Source organism: Nilaparvata lugens, chromosome X (assembly GCF_014356525.2).
Source record: "Nilaparvata lugens isolate BPH chromosome X, ASM1435652v1, whole genome shotgun sequence".
NCBI classification, from domain to species: Eukaryota; Metazoa; Arthropoda; class Insecta; order Hemiptera; family Delphacidae; genus Nilaparvata; species Nilaparvata lugens.
In genome coordinates, this window is record NC_052518.1 from 22237186 (window position 1) to 22258115 (window position 20930).

Here is a 20930-nt window from a genome sequence, read left to right on the forward strand (position 1 = left end):
ATAATAGGCTCTTCAGGCTGTGGCAAGACCAATTTGCTATTTAATTTAATTTTTTCAAAGAATGGCTTGAGATTTAAAACTATATACTTGCACACGAAGAGCGAGTATCAAGATAAGTACTTGTTTTTGAGAAAAGTCTTTTCAAAAATGAAGGGTATTGAATTTCATATAAACAGCAATTCGGAATCTATTCCTCACCCAAACAAAATTCAACATTTTTCTCTTGTCATATTCGACGACTTCCAACTTAATCACGTACCTCAAATAAGAGAATATTTTACCATGGGACGACATCGTAATATTGACACTGCATATTTAATTCAGAGTTATGGAGCTACACAGAAACATTTCACTAGGGACAATGCGAATATGATTATAATCTTCAAGGTAGATTTATTGAGTCTGAAATTAATTCACAGAGATCATGTTGGAGGAGATATTTCTTATAAAGATTTCGTTAAACTTTGTCATAAAGTTTGGAATCGTAAACCTCATAATTTTGTAACTATTATGAGCGAGTGTGGAATTAATAGCGGCAAATACCGAGATTCGCTCAATACGTTTCTTACCGTTCAGTAGAGATTAATTCTTTGTGCAGTCATGTTGTCATACAGCAGCAGAAAACTGAATAGAAAGAACATTGGTTTAATCGAAAAGATTAAGAAATTGAGAAAAGTAATTAGAGAGAAGCATAAAAGCTTAGTCAATTTTGAAAGGCGATCAGAGGAATACAATAGGAAAACGCTCTTGCCATTGATAGAGCCCATAATTGAACTGGGAAAAAACAAATTCTCACACTCTGGTGTAAAACCAAAAAAGGAAGAAGTAAAAGAGGAGAGTATGGAAATTGATGATAATGAGGAGGGGGATGAACAGAGTTATGAGAGTTCAACAGACAATTTTTTAAGCTCGACTAAATTTGAAAACAGTTTACTTGGTTCTAGCAGAAACGATGATGTGCTGTCACAATATCTAAAAACGTTTCATGCGGAAAAATTGAATAATTCAATCAGTTATGGAATTTCATATAATTCTAAAGATGACGTGTATTATATTGGAAATCAGCAAGTAATATTCGATAATGGTTATATAGATATTAATAATGAAAGATTTCGTTTAACACATGGTCTACTTGAGTTATTATTCAGTGCGAGACCAAACTCAAATCTTTATAATCAGAGAGATCTGGATAAGTATAAAAAAATCTTAACACTTACAGGCATACATTTAGATCGAAGAGGCTATGTTAAACGAAATCAGGGAATTAAATCGCAAATGATTCAAAAGTTATTTCCCAGTAAAAAAATTAGTAAAAAGAAGGGGTGGGGTTTATTGAAATTTGCAAAAAATAATTCTCATGATAGAATTTATCAATACTTTGATAATTTTGACGAATTAGTGGAAAGATTGAATTTACTCTATTCCTCAAAAGCTACTGGCAACACCGGGCATGATATTGAGATCGCGTCTATAATTGAAGAGCTAAAAGAAGCAAAATTAATTGTTTAGTGTTACAATGACTCTACATCGATTCGGTCGAATTGATACGGGTAGTGGTGGGGTTGCTGTTGCTAATCTTACGTGTGATATTGACTCGATAACGCAGAAGATAATCGAATCGATAAATCAACAAGGAATCAGCGAAGCTGTGAAATTTTATTTAGATTCACAAATAACCAAACTCGTTTTGGAAAATACAAAAAATATTGGAGTGAGCATAATTGAAAGAGAACATATTCTAAGTACATTACAAAATTTCAGTGCTAATATCGATAAAGCTATTGCAGAGAGAACTCTAAATTTAGAATCCGCTCTAGGAGAAGTGAAAACTTTAACAGACAGCTTTTCATCTCAGTTGCTCAGTATTAACAACAATAAAGTTGATAAAGCTTATTTAGATGAGAAATTAAAAGCCGTATCAGATAAAATTAAGAATTTGGAGGTGCTGGACAGAAACTATCTCAATACTAAATTAAAACAACTTAGTACAGAAATTTTTACTAAAGTGAATGAAACACAGCCATCGTCAATTGATAAGCAATATTTAGAATCTGCTTTGCAGAAATTGATTAGTTCTTCATTAACAAAGGAAGAGTTTGAAAAACGATTATCTGAAATGGCGAGTGCAATAAAAGCTAATATTATGGAGGGTATTGAACAGTTCATTACAAAAGATGCTATTGCTATTCTAATTAAGCAAATTGCAGAAAAGTATGCAACTAAAAATGATATAGGAGATTTTATTAAGAAAAACGAGATGGCAGTCGCTGTGAAAAGCGTTCGTGATGAAATAGCTGAGGCAATTAAAAATTCGGAAGAGGGTACTGTCATGAGACTGCAATGTTTGGCTCCATTCATTGACTATCTAAATTTATTCATCCACAGAGTGGCCCTGGACATTGTATCCAAATACGCCCAGGTAAGTTTTCACATGAACTGGATTGAGGCCAAGGAACACAACCTTTCTGAAAATCAGGTAGTGCAAATTATTACAGAAAAAATGGATTTAGCCAAATATAAAGACTTTATATTGGCGCCAAAACATAAAATCTTGTAAACAGTTGTGTGAGAGAGAGTGAACTTTAACACATGTTGTTTCAAATTTCAGTCTAGACATTTTTGACCATGATTGATTGCATAAACACTTGCGTGAGAGAGAGTGGAGTATTTAAACACCTGCAGCTTCAAATTTCAGCCTAGACATTTTTGACTATGATATATCGGTTTTCTACATAAATCTTGTAAAAGGATGAGATATTATGAGAGAGAGTGAAGTAACTTTAACGGCTAAACACATGTCACAGATGATAAATCGATTTAGACATTTTTTCATGTAACGGAATGTAACGGTTTTCGATGCAGGAGTTATTCTAGAGGAACCTAGCAGAGAGGAGAGCGCACGTGTCATTTGTCTAGACGGGGGAGAGGGTGACGAGCGAGTGCACGTGCATTAGATGTAGAAATATGGATTCACTTTAATTTGACAGTAGAGAATTTTTCCCTCTCAAAGAGATTTTTTTCCCTCATCTAGCATTCACCTCAATTTGTCAGTATAGCATTAGATGTAGAAATATGGATTCACTTTTTCCCTCTCAAAGAGATTTTTTCCCTCATCTAGCATTCACTTTAATTTGTCAGTATAGCAATATGGATTCACTTTAATCTGTCAGTATAGATGTAGTAATATGGATTCACTTTAATCTGTCAGTATAGATGTAGTAATATGGATTCACTTTAATTTGACAGTAGAGAATTTTTCCCTCTCAAAGAGATTTTTTTCCCTCATCCAGCATTCACTTCAATCTGTCAGTATAGCATTAGATGTAGAAATATGGATTCACTTTAATCTGTCAGTATAGAGAGGGAATTTTTCCTCCTAAAAGGGAAATTTTTTTTCCCTCACCTGGGCAAGGGGAAGGGGAGCGAGAGAGAGAGAGATATCTCTTTTCAACCCCCTCACCTCCACTGGGCAAGGGGAAGGGGGGGGGAAGAAAGAGAGAGAGAGAGAAATATATATCTCTCTCTTTTCATCCCCCTCACCTCTTCGAAAAGTATACATTTTCTGTTTTTGTTAACGGTAAATCAACATCTTGACATCCTGTTGAAAATTTAATATTCTTCGCAATTGAATCAAATTCGTTAAATGAAATTGACATCAAGAGACGAGTTAATTTTTTGAATTTTGAAAAACCATAACACTGCATCTCGCAGATGTTTGACATGTCTCGAATGAGGGGAATAGAGAAAGATATATCTCTCTTTCTAAATTGATGAGATGCACGTGTTATAGAGACTCGTGTCTGTATAAAAAAGATCACCCCACACGTGTTGTCAGGTCTAGCTCTAAGCAGCAACTAAACTAAAAATCGTGAATGGGATATTGGAATGAAAAATCATTTGAAGGCAGAAAACGTTTATTTACACATTTCAGCACAACTATTCATAATTTCATCTTCAATTTTAATTAGCTTATCTATACACAAATTATAAGGACGATAATAACATAGATAGTCTCTTATGTCATTTAAATTAACCGTGCTTAGAAAAATGTCTTTCAATTGTTTCGCCAAACTATAATTTTCAGGAGTTGATTTCCTAATTGCACTTTCACACTCATCGTACCAATCAATACAGTTTTTTAACCTCACTTCCAATTCGTTGTCAGCAGCCAACCACTTTCTCGGATCCATGTTGTTGAGCGAATGAAGAAAACTAAGTGTAGGCAGGAACTATTATAGAGTAATTAAGTGGTCTTTCTTCATATAGGTAAGAAATCACCTTGCTATGCTTTCAACGAAGGCTGTTTCAACGACCCCCACTCCACCTCCCTCTCTTATGAGCACACAGCAATCAAATAACTAACTAACCTTTGATTTGCTATGTCCTCCTTCCTCCTCCTTTGTACTCTGTTCTCCTCCTCCTCCCCTCCGAGGACAAAAATCCTCCCTCCGAGGACAAAAATCCTCCCCTCCGAGGACAAAAATTGTCCTCCATTCTCCTCCTTTGTCCTCCTCCTCTGTCCTCCTCCTCCACTCGTTTAGCAGGAAAGAAAAAATGAGAGAGGAATCGGGAGAAGGGGAGAGAGGTCAATGTCAACACTCAATGTCACAATAACTTTCTTTATTTTTAAATTATTATACATACATCAAAGCATATCTATGACCAAATCAAATACAGAAAGTAACTCTTTCCTTACTCCTACTGGGTGTATATTTAAAAACATCCAGCTTGATTCTAATTTTATAATTCAAATCTATGTTTGGCTTTTCAAATTCTTCCTCTAACCAATAGTTAGACACATACAATTCTTCTAGGCTCTCAAACTGTAAAATATACCGTATCTTGTTTCTATTGTACACTTCTTTTATTGCAATAATGACTAACTCTATACCTTCTGGTAACTCTTCTAATCTTTTGCACTGTCCTACTTTTACTTTCCCTTTAATTTCCAGCATTGTGATGTTATTATACTGCTCCACTTCTTTTTGTGTGAAGGGAGTGTCTTCCAAGTTTTTCCATACATCTGACAGAAACTTAAGTGATTCTATTCTAGGAAATGTATGACCATTATAGCTTGTCATACCATTGACTGTAATTGCACAAATTTTCTCTTCCCTTGGTAGACAAATAATTTCTTTTTTGTCAGTGTAAGGGATTACAAAATAACCCTCTTTCTTAAGGTCTTCTATTGCATTGTATGCATTAATAAAAACATTTTTATGGCACCCCTTTACAAAGAAAACATTTTTCGAACCTTCCTTTTCTCCTAAAACACCTACATATGGAAATTTTCCTTTATTATTTACAGTAAATGCAGTCACATTGTACACTCCACTTAGATCAAAATTTCGCCAATGTGAATGGAAATATGGCTCAAGTTCCTCTCTCAAATTTTCTATTTCTTCCTCAAATTCTTCTAGCTGCTTATGCTGTTCCCTAAATGACTGTGTGGCTTCAAAAAACTATATTTTCCTCCGTTTTAGATCAATTTCATCCAGTTCTAGCTTACGCTTCTTGGCTGATAGCACTGTGATAGGAGACAAGGGCTGTATATCGCTTTAACAGGGTATGGGAGAAGCTTACAAGTTATGTTTGCTCGTTTTCTTAAGACTTGTGGTATCAAGTTACCTGTTGCTACAAGGCCCAACTCATCTAGGTCAACAACTTTGGATATGGTAGAGAAAACTGTGGTTGACTTGGAGAAATATGTCTCACCACTCTTAATATAGCACTTTGTGAGAAACTGATATTATTTTTGTTTGATGGATCCTCAAAAATCTCTACATAATTTATAGGTAGTAAATTGAAACTGAATGCAGAAATAACATAAGAAATTATTTTATTTCTATGTTGTGGGTCAGTGGGGAGCTTTACTTGTACTCCAGTCAATTTCTTGGTATTGCTATTACCCCAGTAAACATACTGTAGAAGATCATTATAGACCAAACAACAACTATTTTTCAAATTATCTGTCAGTTTTCTCCACATTTTGGCCAAGGACACAGAATAAATTGGAGCATTTTGGAAATAATTTCTACTATCATTCAAAAGTGACAAGCTATCTTGAATAGGGTCAAAGGTTTTGCTATTGTCTCTATTTGTTAAACTGTAGTTATAGATTGTAGCTTCCAAACGTGTAATACCATGCATTTTAGCTGCATCAGAGGTAAAGGTTTCCCGTAATCTTGTATCTGGACAGGCAATAAAGTCTACAATATGGTTACCTAACTGCTTATTTACACCAGGGCTTGTGATTTGGCATACAAACTTATTATAAATTTTTACCCTCACATTACTATTAACCCAAGTCAAGCAATCAATCCCAACAGTTTTATTGTTATCTACTATCACATTATAGTCTTCTTTATATTCTCCTTGGAAGCAGAAACAATGATTTGTAGTTAGAAAGTCACACATTCCATTCTTGTTGAATATTCCAGCAAAGTCCTGTGTTATGTCCAAGTCTAGTAGATAGAAGTGCTCCTTTCTCAGCTGCTCCAATAATCTCGGTAGTTCTTCTATCAATGTAGCAATTGGGACATCTGCAAGCTCCACTTTGTAAGGTATCCCCACTGGTTCCTGGTATTTTTGTTTCACTTTGTTGTAATTGTCATTGCCAAGCACTTGTAGAATCTTTTGAGACATATCACTTCCACTGTCCAATAGGTAAGGTAGCTTTGCTTTGACTCCATGTTTAGCTGACACCATATTAGAGAATTTGCCTCTCAAATATAAGTTGAATGCACCACATATATCCTTTTTTAGAACAAAACGTCTCTTATCCATTGCCTCACAATCATCCAAAGCACAGATTTTCACAAGCATTATATTGTCACAAAAAGGTTCTGTAATAGGCACAAGATTTGAGTCATCCTGCACAAACAGTTCTTCCCCACCAGTGTAATCAATATTTCCAATGTCTGTCACAAGGTTGTCATTGCACAAGTTTTCTGATAGAAGCCACAAACCAAACCGCTCATTGGTAGGCTTGATTTTATTACCACAGAGCATAGGCACATTAAACACCTTAGAAGTATCCATGTTCACTCCACCGTTGACACTATCAAACTGAACGAATACAGATCAATGCAGTGGTATTTATAGTAAGATAGTTGAGAAATGACGTCATACAGACTTATTGTAACAAGATTTGGATGCTGACAAAGACTGGTCATGTGATATGGTGTGTGATCATGTGACAGGGGTAGGAGGAGTGGGGGTCGTTGAAACAGCCTTCGTTGAAAGCATAGCAAGGTGATTTCTTACCTATATGAAAATATAATAGAAGTATTATTATCAAACATTGGTTCTCATTTCAATCTGAAGTTTTGTAATTTGCTAAGGCTCAAGCAACAGATGCATTCTCGTGAAGAGGGTGCGGGAAAGAGAGGGTCAGTTGAAGTGAGAAACTTCTATCAGTGGGAGGGAGCGAGCGAGCGTCTGTCGAGCCATGTGGTGGGTCACCCTCCTCTCTGATAACTTATCAGTTCCTTATCAGATCACATGCTGTACACGTGACTAACATGATTCCGATAGTAAATTTCGACAATGTTATAAGAGAGAAAGAAATGCCAACATGGTGTAAAAATGGTAAGTTGTTACCACATAATGCAAGGATCCTTATAATAGGCTCTTCAGGCTGTGGCAAGACCAATTTGCTATTTAATTTAATTTTTTCAAAGAATGGCTTGAGATTTAAAACTATATACTTGCACACGAAGAGCGAGTATCAAGATAAGTACTTGTTTTTGAGAAAAGTCTTTTCAAAAATGAAGGGTATTGAATTTCATATAAACAGCAATTCGGAATCTATTCCTCACCCAAACAAAATTCAACATTTTTCTCTTGTCATATTCGACGACTTCCAACTTAATCACGTACCTCAAATAAGAGAATATTTTACCATGGGATGACATCGTAATATTGACACTGCATATTTAATTCAGAGTTATGGAGCTACACAGAAACATTTCACTAGGGACAATGCGAATATGATTATAATCTTCAAGGTAGATTTATTGAGTCTGAAATTAATTCACAGAGATCATGTTGGAGGAGATATTTCTTATAAAGATTTCGTTAAACTTTGTCATAAAGTTTGGAATCGTAAACCTCATAATTTTGTAACTATTATGAGCGAGTGTGGAATTAATAGCGGCAAATACCGAGATTCGCTCGATACGTTTCTTACCGTTCAGTAGAGATTAATTCTTTGTGCAGTCATGTTGTCATACAGCAGCAGAAAACTGAATAGAAAGAACGTTGGTTTAATCGAAAAGATTAAGAAATTGAGAAAAGTAATTAGAGAGAAGCATAAAAGCTTAGTCAATTTTGAAAGGCGATCGGAGGAATACAATAGGAAAACGCTCTCGCCGTTGATAGAGCCCATAATTGAACTGGGAAAAAACAAATTCTCACACTCTGGTGTAAAACCAAAAAAGGAAGAAGTAAAAGAGGAGAGTATGGAAATTGATGATAATGAGGAGGGGGATGAACAGAGTTATGAGAGTTCAACAGACAATTTTTTAAGCTCGACTAAATTTGAAAACAGTTTACTTGGTTCTAGCAGAAACGATGATGTGCTGTCACAATATCTAAAAACGTTTCATGCGGAAAAATTGAATAATTCAATCAGTTATGGAATTTCATATAATTCTAAAGATGACGTGTATTATATTGGAAATCAGCAAGTAATATTCGATAATGGTTATATAGATATTAATAATGAAAGATTTCGTTTAACACATGGTCTACTTGAGTTATTATTCAGTGCGAGACCAAACTCAAATCTTTATAATCAGAGAGATCTGGATAAGTATAAAAAAATCTTAACACTTACAGGCATACATTTAGATCGAAGAGGCTATGTTAAACGAAATCAGGGAATTAAATCGCAAATGATTCAAAAGTTATTTCCCAGTAAAAAAATTAGTAAAAAGAAGGGGTGGGGTTTATTGAAATTTGCAAAAAATAATTCTCATGATAGAATTTATCAATACTTTGATAATTTTGACGAATTAGTGGAAAGATTGAATTTACTCTATTCCTCAAAAGCTACTGGCAACACCGGGCATGATATTGAGATCGCGTCTATAATTGAAGAGCTAAAAGAAGCAAAATTAATTGTTTAGTGTTACAATGACTCTACATCGATTCGGTCGAATTGATACGGGTAGTGGTGGGGTTGCTGTTGCTAATCTTACGTGTGATATTGACTCGATAACGCAGAAGATAATCGAATCGATAAATCAACAAGGAATCAGCGAAGCTGTGAAATTTTATTTAGATTCAGAAATAACCAAACTCGTTTTGGAAAATACAAAAAATATTGGAGTGAGCATAATTGAAGAGAACATATTCTAAGTACATTACAAAATTTCAGTGCTAATATCGATAAAGCTATTGCAGAGAGAACTCTAAATTTAGAATCCGCTCTAGGAGAAGTGAAAACTTTAACAGACAGCTTTTCATCTCAGTTGCTCAGTATTAACAACAATAAAGTTGATAAAGCTTATTTAGATGAGAAATTAAAAGCCGTATCAGATAAAATTAAGAATTTGGAGGTGCTGGACAGAAACTATCTCAATACTAAATTAAAACAACTTAGTACAGAAATTTTTACTAAAGTGAATGAAACACAGCCATCGTCAATTGATAAGCAATATTTAGAATCTGCTTTGCAGAAATTGATTAGTTCTTCATTAACAAAGGAAGAGTTTGAAAAACGATTATCTGAAATGGCGAGTGCAATAAAAGCTAATATTATGGAGGGTATTGAACAGTTCATTACAAAAGATGCTATTGCTATTCTAATTAAGCAAATTGCAGAAAAGTACGCAACTAAAAATGATATAAGAGATTTTTTTCCCTCATCTAGCATTCACTTTAATTTGTCAGTATAGCAATATGAATTCACTTTAATCTGTCAGTATAGATGTAGTAATATGGATTCACTTTAATCTGTCAGTATAGATGTAGTAATATGGATTCACTTTAATTTGACAGTAGAGAATTTTTCCCTCTCAAAGAGATTTTTTTCCCTCATCCAGCATTCACTCCAATCTGTCAGTATAGCATTGGATGTAGAAATATGGGTTCACTTTAATCTGTCAGTATAGAGAGGGAATTTTTCCTCCTAAAAGGGAAATTTTTTTTCCCTCACCCGGGCAAGGGGAAGGGGACAGAGAGAGAGATATCTCTTTTCAACCCCCTCACCACCACTGGGCAAGGGGAAGGGGGGGGAAAGAAAGAGAGAGAAAGAGAGAAAGATATATCTCTCCCTTTTCACCCCCCTCACCTCCACTGGGCAGGGGGAAGGGGAAATCCATTTTTAGAACACCCCCCACCCTACAGGCGGGGGGAAGTGGAGGCGGGATTGACGAGGGGGGAGAGGGGGGAGGGGATTTCGAGCAAAAAAGCCTGTCTTTAATCTCAGTTTCCCTCTACTGCTTCCCTCTACACTTCCATCCCCCATTCTGAAGGCTTAGAATCCCTTGAGCATTCCCTTTCCTTCACGACCCACACCCTCCACCCCTTCAGCCACCTTCCTAGTAAACCTTGCCAAACTAGTGCTCACAAGCAATGCCTTCAGGTTTGAAGATAAATATTATCTTCAAACCCAGGGAACAGCCTCCTTGAACAGGATTTCCTTTCCAAACAAACCCTATCTCCCCTGATATGGCTCTGTTTCATTGACAACATATTCCTCATATGGCCTCATGGACATGATACCCTCTCCCACTTCCTCAATTAACTCAACTCCAACTACCCTGTCTCCTTCACCTGGAATATTTCTGAATCCTCCATCAACTTCCTAGATGTCAATGTAACCCTTTCCAACTTCAATACCTCATCCACCAATACTTTCACCAAATCCACCCAAATTCAACAGTTCCTACACTTTGAGAGTTGCCATCCCTCTACCACATCAAAAGATCTTCCACGTTCCCTCTCAATCCGAGGCCAAAAACTTTGCAGTGACCAGTACCTCAAAAAACTCCACCAATCCCTCCTGAAATGTAACTATCCTGAAAGGTTGTTACAGAAACAAATCTCCTCCAAAACTGGCACTAATCCAACCACAAAAATTCCCAAATTCCAAAATCTCTGTACCACCTACTTCCCTGGAATCGAAAACCTCCAACCTTTCCTTAAATATCTGTTCCATGTCATCTCCTCCAATCCCTCTACCAAACACTTTTTCCAGCAATCACTCACCCTCATTTATAAGCAACCTCCCAACCTCAAGAAAATTTTCAGTAAAAACAAATCACTCACCTCTGATGTAATCCCAACTCCACCAGGTACCCTACCTTGCAAACGCCTCTGCTGTAAAACCTGTCCTATCACTGATTCTTACATCTCCTTTACCAGTCCTATCACCAACTACACACACCAAATCAGTCAATCCAGTAATTGCATCTCCAAAAATTGCATCTACCTCCTTACCTGCAACTTCTTTCCTGCTTTCAGTCTGGCGCTGGCTGCCATGGAGAAAGGTTGTTCATTCGTACCGGTATCGCTTAGATAATTGTGCTATCTCCCCCGCTCAGCAGTTTGTAATCTGTCGCCCTGGCTCATCATCATGTCGTGCTACGTTTGTAAGTCTACCTTCGATAATAATTCTACAGACTTTATAAAATGTTCTAAATGCAAGAATAAATTTTATGCCTCTTATACGCGTATTTGAACAATCAATAAACTTGAAAAACTTGGTCCCTGTAAAGATTCTTGGGTGTGCGATCCCTGTGACGGCTGTGATCCCAAAAGTGAACAGTAATCAGTGTTAGATGCTATAGCTGCTATCAATACCAAATTTGACGTTAATCTACAAACACTGTCTGAAGTTCAGAAAGTCATAAATAAGACTAATAAAACTGTAGAGGATCTCCAGAAATCACTAGAATCGGCACACAAGGAAATAAATGTTTTGTAGAGTGATTGTGAAAGTCTATTCTCGCGCAGTGATCTATTATCTAAAGACATATTCAATGTAAAACGAAGAATGCTCGAGAATATTCACGTATAAATAATATTGAGATGGCCGGTATACCTGTCACCGAAAAAGAGGACGTCTACGCTATACTAGAACATATTGCTAAGTCTATTGTTGTGCCCTACAACTGTGCGGACATTTCTGTGGCTCATCGTATATGCAAGACCAGGAACGCGACCCATCCATTTATTATTGTTGCATTCATATCAAGGACCATTCGTGATGCATGGCTAGCAGCTATGAAGAAGAAGAAGAAGCTAAACTCTACAGAGATAAATGCAGTGCTGCCTCAGAGTATTGTCTACATCAATGAACATTTAATACCGCAATTCAAGTACCTGCTAAGCTATGGCAAGAGGTTGGCCTAGGAAAACAAATTGGAAGCCGTATGGATTAACAATGGAAAGGTAATGGTTAAGGCGACAACAAACAGTATGCAAACACAAGTGTGGTATCAGGCCGATATCGATGAACTTGTTCGGATAAGAGAACAACAGTCTACTGTTGTCTACAACTAGATGGTGGCAAAAAATCCGTTGAGCAATGTAGATAGATATAATAGATAAGGCATTTTTGCATAGTGGAGTGTGAGTACTATTTTAGTTATCATAATTGTATATTATGATCGAGGATATAATTTTATTCGGGTATTAATACATACAATCACCTAATATTGGGTGAATCATTCGAGAGAATTACATTATTCTGTTCTATAGGTGTTGTCATGAGGTTTCACATACATATGATTGCTAGCGGTCATCATATTCCTAATTCTAATACTTTTTCTCATTTAATTTTTATCTCTTTATCTACAATAATAATCAATGATCAATTAGTTTATTAATCTTTGAACTATCAAGATGACTTTAGTACTATTTTGGTTATCATGATTATATTATATTGAACAGGAATTTTATTTTATTTGGTTATTGATATAATACTTCACTTAATATTAGGCTGATGCATCCCAGAGAATTTTCTTTATTTGGTTTTATCGGTGTTGTCATGAGGTTTGACATATGTATATGATCGCTTGAGGTCGTCATATTCCTAATTCTAATACTTTTTCGCATTTAATTTTTATCTCTTTATTTACAATAATAATCAATGATCAATTAGTTTATTAATCTTTGAACTATCAAGATGACTTTAGTACTATTTTGGCTATCATGATCATATATTAAACAGGGATTTTATTTTATTTGGTCATAGATATAAAACTTCACTTAACATAAGGTTAATGCATCCCAGAGAAATTCTTTATTTTGTTTTATCGGTGTTGTCATGAGGTTTGACATGCGTATGATCATTTTATTTATTTTCAATAATAATCAATTAGCTTATTACACTATGAACTATCTAGATGACCTGAAGCGTTTATTTTTGATGAAATGATGGGGAAAAATTATGAATTAATAATGAAAAATGGTAGGGCGAGGAGGGCATATTTTGTTTAATCTTTCTTTTCTTGAAATGGAAAGGAACGAAACGGAATTGGAAAACTATAACAGTATATCTTGTGTAGAGTTGAATGACTTCAACTCTCTTAACAATTTCTCTATTGATGATACTTTGAATATATTTCATTTAAACATAAGAAGTTATAACGAAAACTTTGATAACTTAGCAATTGGTTTAAATATAGTGAAACACAAAATGGACATTATAATATTGTCTGAAACTTGGCTTAACGAAGATGATGTAGGACAATTGTTGGATGGATACAATACTTTGCGTACAACATCAAAACGTACCAGGAATGACGGAGTACTTGTTTTCATAAGGAAAACATTATCAGCAGTGGAAACTAGTATTAATATAGGAGGAGTAAATGCATTAGAAATAGATTTTCATTACAACAAAAGTTATTGTTTACTTGCAGCCTATAAAACACATGACTCAATCGTTTCTTGCTTCATAGATCATTTACGCGATTACTGCAATAAGACAACTAGAGATAAAACATATATAATACTTTTTGTGTAGTTGAGAAGTTGATATTGTGGTAATTATTCATATTGAATGAAAAAGACTAAGAAATTGTCAAAAAACCACTCATTTATTGATAATTAGAAAGACTGGTTTTGTTAATTGTAGCCAATAAGCCAACAAGAGTTCATAATATTAGTAGTACATTAATAGATCATATGTTTATAAAAAAAGACGACATTGACATGGATCCGTTGGCAGTAGTAAGAGTACCAATAATTGATCATTATGCTTTGGCTCTGATGCTTTTGTGTCTTGTGCAGTTGTGCCGCCAGTACGTGTGTGTGATTTTCATGTATTTTCGTGTATTTGTCTTGGATTACTTTCATCTTTTTTCATCATCTAAGAGTAAGTACCAGTGCATCTTATAGCTATATATATTTATATTGTATTCCTGATTTGACAATTAAATTCAAAGAAAAATTTGAGTTGAATTTTGAAGTAGGTGGTTTGAGACTGTCAATTGAATTCAAAAATGACTAGTTTAATTGTCAATTAAATTCAAAAATGACTAGTTTAATTGTGAATTAGGTTCCAATACATAGAGTAAATTGAATTCAAAAATGACTAGTTTAATTGTGAATTAGGTTCCAATACATAGAGTACAATACAAGTTGAGAGTTTAATTGTGAATTAGGTTTTTATACATAGAGTTGGTGGTTGTATTTCATCCTAACCTAAAAAAACATATAACAAGTCTTTGCCATAGAATTAGGCTGTCCCCACAGTATGTTTGACATTGATAGTGATGAAGGTGTGTATGTTGTTTCCAGACATGAGCTGCAATGTTCCTAATGATCAGGAGCACCCATCCCACCTTCCCCCCTATCATGAAGTAGATCCTAGACCCCATTCACATTCCTCACCCACCATACAGCTCCCGACCATCATCCCCTAGAACATTTAATATAAACACCTATGAACCTCCATCCCCAACACACCCACACATCCGACCCTCAATCCTAGATATTGATACCAATACTGATTCACCACCTTCATCCCCCACATCTGAAAGAAGTAGACCTCAATCCTCAACCCCAGCCCAATACACAGCCCCTGCCAATCAAGATCAGTTAGGTAGCTATGAAGAGAGGAGGATGATGTCATTTCTCAGGAGCAATGTCCACATCCGGAGACTCAGCATGCAGAACATGAGCTTACAAGTTGATGACGATGATGACAGTGATTAAGAGCCAGATCATCGTCATCATCTTGTGAGTGTATGCTCTGTGTGCAGGCAAGTGGATAACTCCTGCCTTCTCCTGACCTGCATGCACCTAGCATGCAAAATATGCATGCTAGGAGCAAGAAAATGCAGGTTCTGCCGCAGACGGATCATTGGCTGGCTCAATATCAAGCAAACTCATTATTAGTTCCCATTCCTACTGAGCCTAGTCCAACCAAACCAAACCTAATCCAACCTAACCTTTCCCAACTGAACCTAACCAAACACAATCTAACCTATCCTAACCATTCCTTAACCCATCATACCATTTCAGAACCTAACCAATCATTGCTTTGTTGAAATGGCTGAGAGCAATACCTAATGGAGTCATCACAGTCCAATGGGGTCATCACAGTGATGATGGGTCTTGCTTCAGCCATTATGAGCTGCCTCACACAAATAATCCAGGGGTCGGCTTATTTGTCAGCCAGCTCCTCATCTCGCCGCAGCCACCAGTCACCCCACTGCCGCCAGTCATCCAACTGCTGCCACCAGTCACCCCACCACCGCCACCAGTCATCCAGCTGCCGCCAATCATCCAACCACCGACAATCATCCAACCGCCACCACCAGTCACCCCACCACCACCATCAGTCATTCACCCCACCACCGCTACCAGTCATCCAGCCGCCGCCAATCATCCAACCGCCGCCAGTCATCCAGCCGCCACCAGTCATCCAGCCACCACCAATCATCCAACCACTGCCAATCATCCAACTGCCACCACCAGTCATCCAACCACTGCCACCAGTCACCCGACCACCACCAGTCATCCAACCGCCGCCAGTCACCCCACCATCACCAGTCATCCAGCCGCCACGAATCATCCAACCACCACCAATCATCCAACTGCTGTCACCAGTCATCCAACTGCTGCCACCAGACTCCCCACCACCGCCAGTCATCCAACCACTGCCACCAGTCAGCCTACTACTGCTACCAGTCATCCAGCCGCCACCAATCATCCCACCGGCCGAGGCCAAGATAGCTTCAATTTGGCAGTAGCCCTTCATCCCACCAATTGGCCTCACTGCAGGATCCAAGAATGCAAACTTCCACAAGGAACTGGGTGATCCCTAGAGTTTCCACGCCTCCCACTATTCAACATGTCTGTATGGCATGGTTTAGTCATCCACTCAGTGGTCAGTCAGTCAGTTCAATTACTGATCAGTCACTGTTCAGTCACTGCTCAGTCACTGTTCAGTCACTGCTCAGTCACTGTCCAGTTACTGCTCAGTCACTGTTCAGTCACTGTTCAGCCACTGTTCAGTCACTGTTCAGTCACTGTTCAGTCACTTTTCAGTCACTGTTCAGTCACTGTTCAGTCAGTGGCACTCGGCACTTGGGATGGGTCCAAAATGTATAAATAGCTGAGCTCAAACTCTCAGACCTCAGTATACTGATAAACACTGACCAGTATGCATATCAAACAAAGGAATCATAAGCCGACATTGGAGGAGGTTGCTCCTACCATATTGGAGATTGCTACGCTAAAGCGTGAAATCAAAAGGAGGCATAAGGAAATCATGCTGGGTAGACAGATTGCAGAAGAGAAACATGTGAAACACTTCAAACCTCTAGCTGAGCCACTAGCCAACCTAGTCGAAACTCTCCAACAGATGCCAGTTCAACAACCACCTCCATCAAGAGCATCCAAGAAGCATCCCAGGTATCTGAAGCCTAGAATAAAAATGCACTCCAGGCATGTGAAGGGTAGGCAGAGACAATCCAAGCCAGAGTTGTTATCATCAGAACATCGTCCTTCCTCAGCAGCATCAACACACCACATATATATATCCTACTCCACCAACAACACCATTTGTCAAACATGCCACATATACAAGGCATGGACTTACTGGTGCAAGGAAAGCAAAACATAAGCTCCAACTCTCCAGCATTGATGAAGAGTCACTAACATTTGAATCATATGGAACTGGAGAAGTTACAAGTCCAATAGCAGGCACCTCAGGAGTTGGATGACAACTATGGAAAGCAGGAAAGCAGGCATTTGAAGAGGATGAGGGTGAGGAGTATAATATGAGTAGAGGATATGATGATAGCAGTGATGAGGAGCTGTCTGGAGATGGAGAGGATGATGATAAGAATGTTGAACAATTATTGAATGAAAGTCACAGTACAACAGTTCAGAATATCCTTGATCAAACTGATCTAGCTGGAAAACAGGTAGCTGATTACATTAGAGGATCATTGAGCAAGGACAATGACAATTTTGATGACACTTTTGTGCCAAGAGTGAGAGATAATGCTTACTACCTGGGCAATAAGTATTCAACTTTTGGAGAGAATGGTGATGAAATTGTGCTGACTGACCCTGTAGATGAGGAAGAAAAGACCTTCACAGCTACATTGGGACTTTGTGAGTTGATTTTCAAGAAGAATCCAAATCGTGCATTAGTTGAATCCGCTGACAGACAGGCCTATGGAGAAATATTGAACTGGACCAGTGTGCACAGACAGAACAATGATCCAAGAGGTGAGATTGTTAACTACAACAAAGCCAAGTATAAGAATACAATCAAACGCCTTTTGAAAGATAACAGAGATGGCAGTCAAAGACATTCTGAGAGACAAGTGACTGGGAGAGGATCTATTGCTCCAAGGCATGATTTTTGTAAGGAGAAAGTCAGAAGATCTATAGAGGAAGAGGTGTTCTGTCAGCTATCAAGGGTGCTGCTGGTACAATTGTTAATAAGGCAATCAACATTCTACCAGTTGAACTTCATATCCCTGGCTATCAATACTGTGGACCAGGAACAAAACTTCAGAAGCGATTAGCACAAGGTGATCCAGGAATCAACAAACTTGATCAGGCTTGCAAGGAGCATGATTTTGCCTATTCCAAGAGTGGTGATACAGCAAGCAGAGCAGTAGCAGACAGCATCTTGGCAGAGAGAGCCTGGGACAGAGTGAGATCTGAAGATGCAGGGGTGTTGGAAAAAGCTGCAGCACTAGCAGTCACCAACATCATGAAGGCTAAGGCAAAATTTGGGGGAGGTATGAAAAAATCACTGAAGAAAGTCAGCAGGGTGGCTGAGAAGGGGAAGAAACAAAAGATTCAACCATCAAAGAAAAAATCAATGGAAGGAGGTCGAGGTCTTTACTTGAGACATCAGAAACCAAAGGTTGGTACACGTCTTTACTTGAGACAGCAGAGATCGAAGGTCGGTAAAGGTCTTTACTTGAGATAGCAGAGAACAGCAACACCTTAGACACTAGGTAATATATTGAGTAACAAATATGGATATATATTGGATACATAGCAGATTAGATTCATTGTGCTGGAATCATCTGTGGAGAACAGACATTTTGTCGATCAACTGTGTATCTGGAACAATAGAGAAGATGGTACTCCTATTCTCAAGTGGGGTGACTATGGTGAGACAAATTTACCATCAATCTCCCCATTTGATCTGAAGAAGGATGAGATCATGTAGAAGATAAGGAAGAGGAAATTGAAATGGAGGAGAACAATGAGGTAGAGGTGGAAGAGGGAGAGGATGAGGAGGAGGAAGAGGAAGAGGAGGAGGAGGAAGAGAAGAGGGAGGAGGAGGAGGAGGATGATGTAGTGGTGAGAAATACTACTACACCTATACTTTTGACTCGAAGGAGCATCAATTACCTAAAGGAAAGAGGTTGTAAGGTGATTTAACAACAATGACAGGGTATTGTCTGTAACTGAAACAGTGTTCTAGAGGTATCACTGAATATCATCCGAAGACTATCAGACATCAACATAGAGGACTTGCCAAGGACTAGTGCTGGAAAAGGAGTCTACTACCTGTGACATCACCTGCTTGACATGGGCCAAGGAGAAACATCATGGATACATCACTTTTCTGCACACTCAATATGATAAACAACTTGGATTTTCGAACAGAGATATATCTGTTTGTAGTAAACTTTTCAATGAATTGGAATTGATCAATAAAGAGCTAATTGTATTACAAACTGTTTACTTATTACCTACCATCTCCTTAGATATAGTAGCTATAAGTATATTCTGAGTGCCACTGACTGAACAGTGACGGAAGTAACTAAACAGTGACTGAACAGTGACTGAACAGTGACTGAAAAGTGACTGAACAGTGACTGAACAGTGACTGAACAGTGACTGAGCAGTGACTGAACAGTGACTGAACAGTGACTGAACAGTGGCTGAACAGTGATTGAACAGTGACTGAGCAGTGTCTGAACAGTGGCTGAACAGTGACTGAACAGTGACTGAGCAGTGACTGAGCAGTGACTGAACAGTGACTGAACAGTGACTGATCAGTAATTGAACTCACTGACTGACCACTGAGTGGATGACTAAACCATGCCATACAGACATGTTGAATAGTGGGAGGCGTGGAAACTCTAGGGATCACCCAGTTCCTTGTGGAAGTTTGCATTCTTGGATCCTGCAGTGAGGCCAATTGGTGGGATGAAGGGCTACTGCCAAATTGAAGCTGTCTTGGCCTTGGCTGGTAAGATGATTGCCAGCTGCGGCGGGATGATTGTTGGTAGTGGGATGGCTGCTGTCGGTGGGGTGACTAGCAGCGGTGGAGTGTCTGGTGGCAGCAGTTGGATGACTGGTGGCATCAGTTGGATGATTGATGGTGGTTGGATGATTCGCGGCGGCTGGATGACTGGTGGTGGTGGGGTGACTGGCAGCGGTTGGATGACTGGTGGTGGTGGGGTGACTGGCGGCAGCAGTTGGATGACTGGTGGTGGTGGTTGGATGATTGGCGGTGGTTGGATGATTGGCGGCAGCTAGATGACTGGTGGCAGCTGGATGACTGGTGGCGGTGGGGTGACTGGTGGTGGTGGTTGGATGACTGGCAGTGGTGGTGGGGTGACTGGTGGCCATGGTTGGTTGACTGGTGGTGGTTGGATGATTTGCGGCAGCTGGATGACTGGTGGCGGTGGTGGGGTGACTGGTGGCGGCGGTTGGATGATTGGCAGTGGTTGGATGATTGGCGGCAGCTGGATGACTGGTGGCGGTGGTGGGGTGACTGGTGGCGGCAGTTGGATGACTGGCGGCGGTGGGGTGACTGGTGGCTGTGGTGAGATGAGGAGCTGGCTGACAAATGAGCTGACCCCTGGATTATTTGTGTTATTTCTGGCGGCTCATAATGGCTGAAGCAAGACCCATCATCACTGTGATGACCCCATTAGACTGTGATGACTCCATTAGATATTGCTCTCAGCCATCTTCAACAAAGCAATGATTGGTTAGGTTCTGAAATGGTATGATAGGTTAAGGAATGGTTAGGATAGGTTAGATTGGGTTTGGTTAGGTTCGGTTAGAAAAGGTTAGGTTGGATTAGGTTTGGTTTGGTTGGGCTAGGTTCAGTAGGAATGGGAACTAATAATGAGTTTGCTTGATATTGAGCCAGCCAATGATCCGTCTGCGGCAGAACCTGCATTTTCTTGCTCCTAGCATGCATATTTTGCATGCTAGGTGCATGCAGGGCAGGAGAAGGCAGGAGTTATCCACTTCCCTGCACACAGAGCATACATTCACAAGATGATGACGATGATCTGGCTCTTCATCACTGTCATCATCATCATCAACTTGTAAGCTCATGTTCTGCATGCTGAGTCTCCGGATGTGGACATTGCTCCTGAGAAATGACATCATCCTCCTCTCTACATAGCTACCTAACTGATCTTGATTGGCAGGGGCTGAGGATTGGGCTGGGGTTAAGGATTGAGGTC

General features: G+C 38.7%; 2 protein-coding genes across 2 annotated transcripts in view; one reads left to right on the forward strand and one right to left on the reverse strand.

Moving 5' to 3' along the window:
* The window catches only part of LOC120354910, a 213041-nt gene that overhangs the window by 16572 nt on the left and 175539 nt on the right, over positions 1-20930 (reverse strand). The window lies entirely within an intron of this gene.
* Positions 12040-16282, forward strand: LOC120354529 (soluble scavenger receptor cysteine-rich domain-containing protein SSC5D-like). Its single transcript, XM_039441858.1, has 2 exons — positions 12040-12353; positions 15586-16282. Exons 1-2 carry the CDS (start codon positions 12040-12042, stop codon positions 16280-16282), a joined length of 1011 nt encoding a protein of 336 aa, XP_039297792.1.

Coding starts and splice junctions, on each gene's coding strand:
- LOC120354529 (XM_039441858.1), top strand. CDS start 12,040: ATGGCCGGTATACCTGTCACCGAAAAAGAGGACGTCTACGCTATACTA. Junction 12,354..15,585: donor CTGCTAAGCTATGGCAAGAG/GTTGGCCTAGGA, acceptor GTCTTGCTTCAG/CCATTATGAGCTGCCTCACA.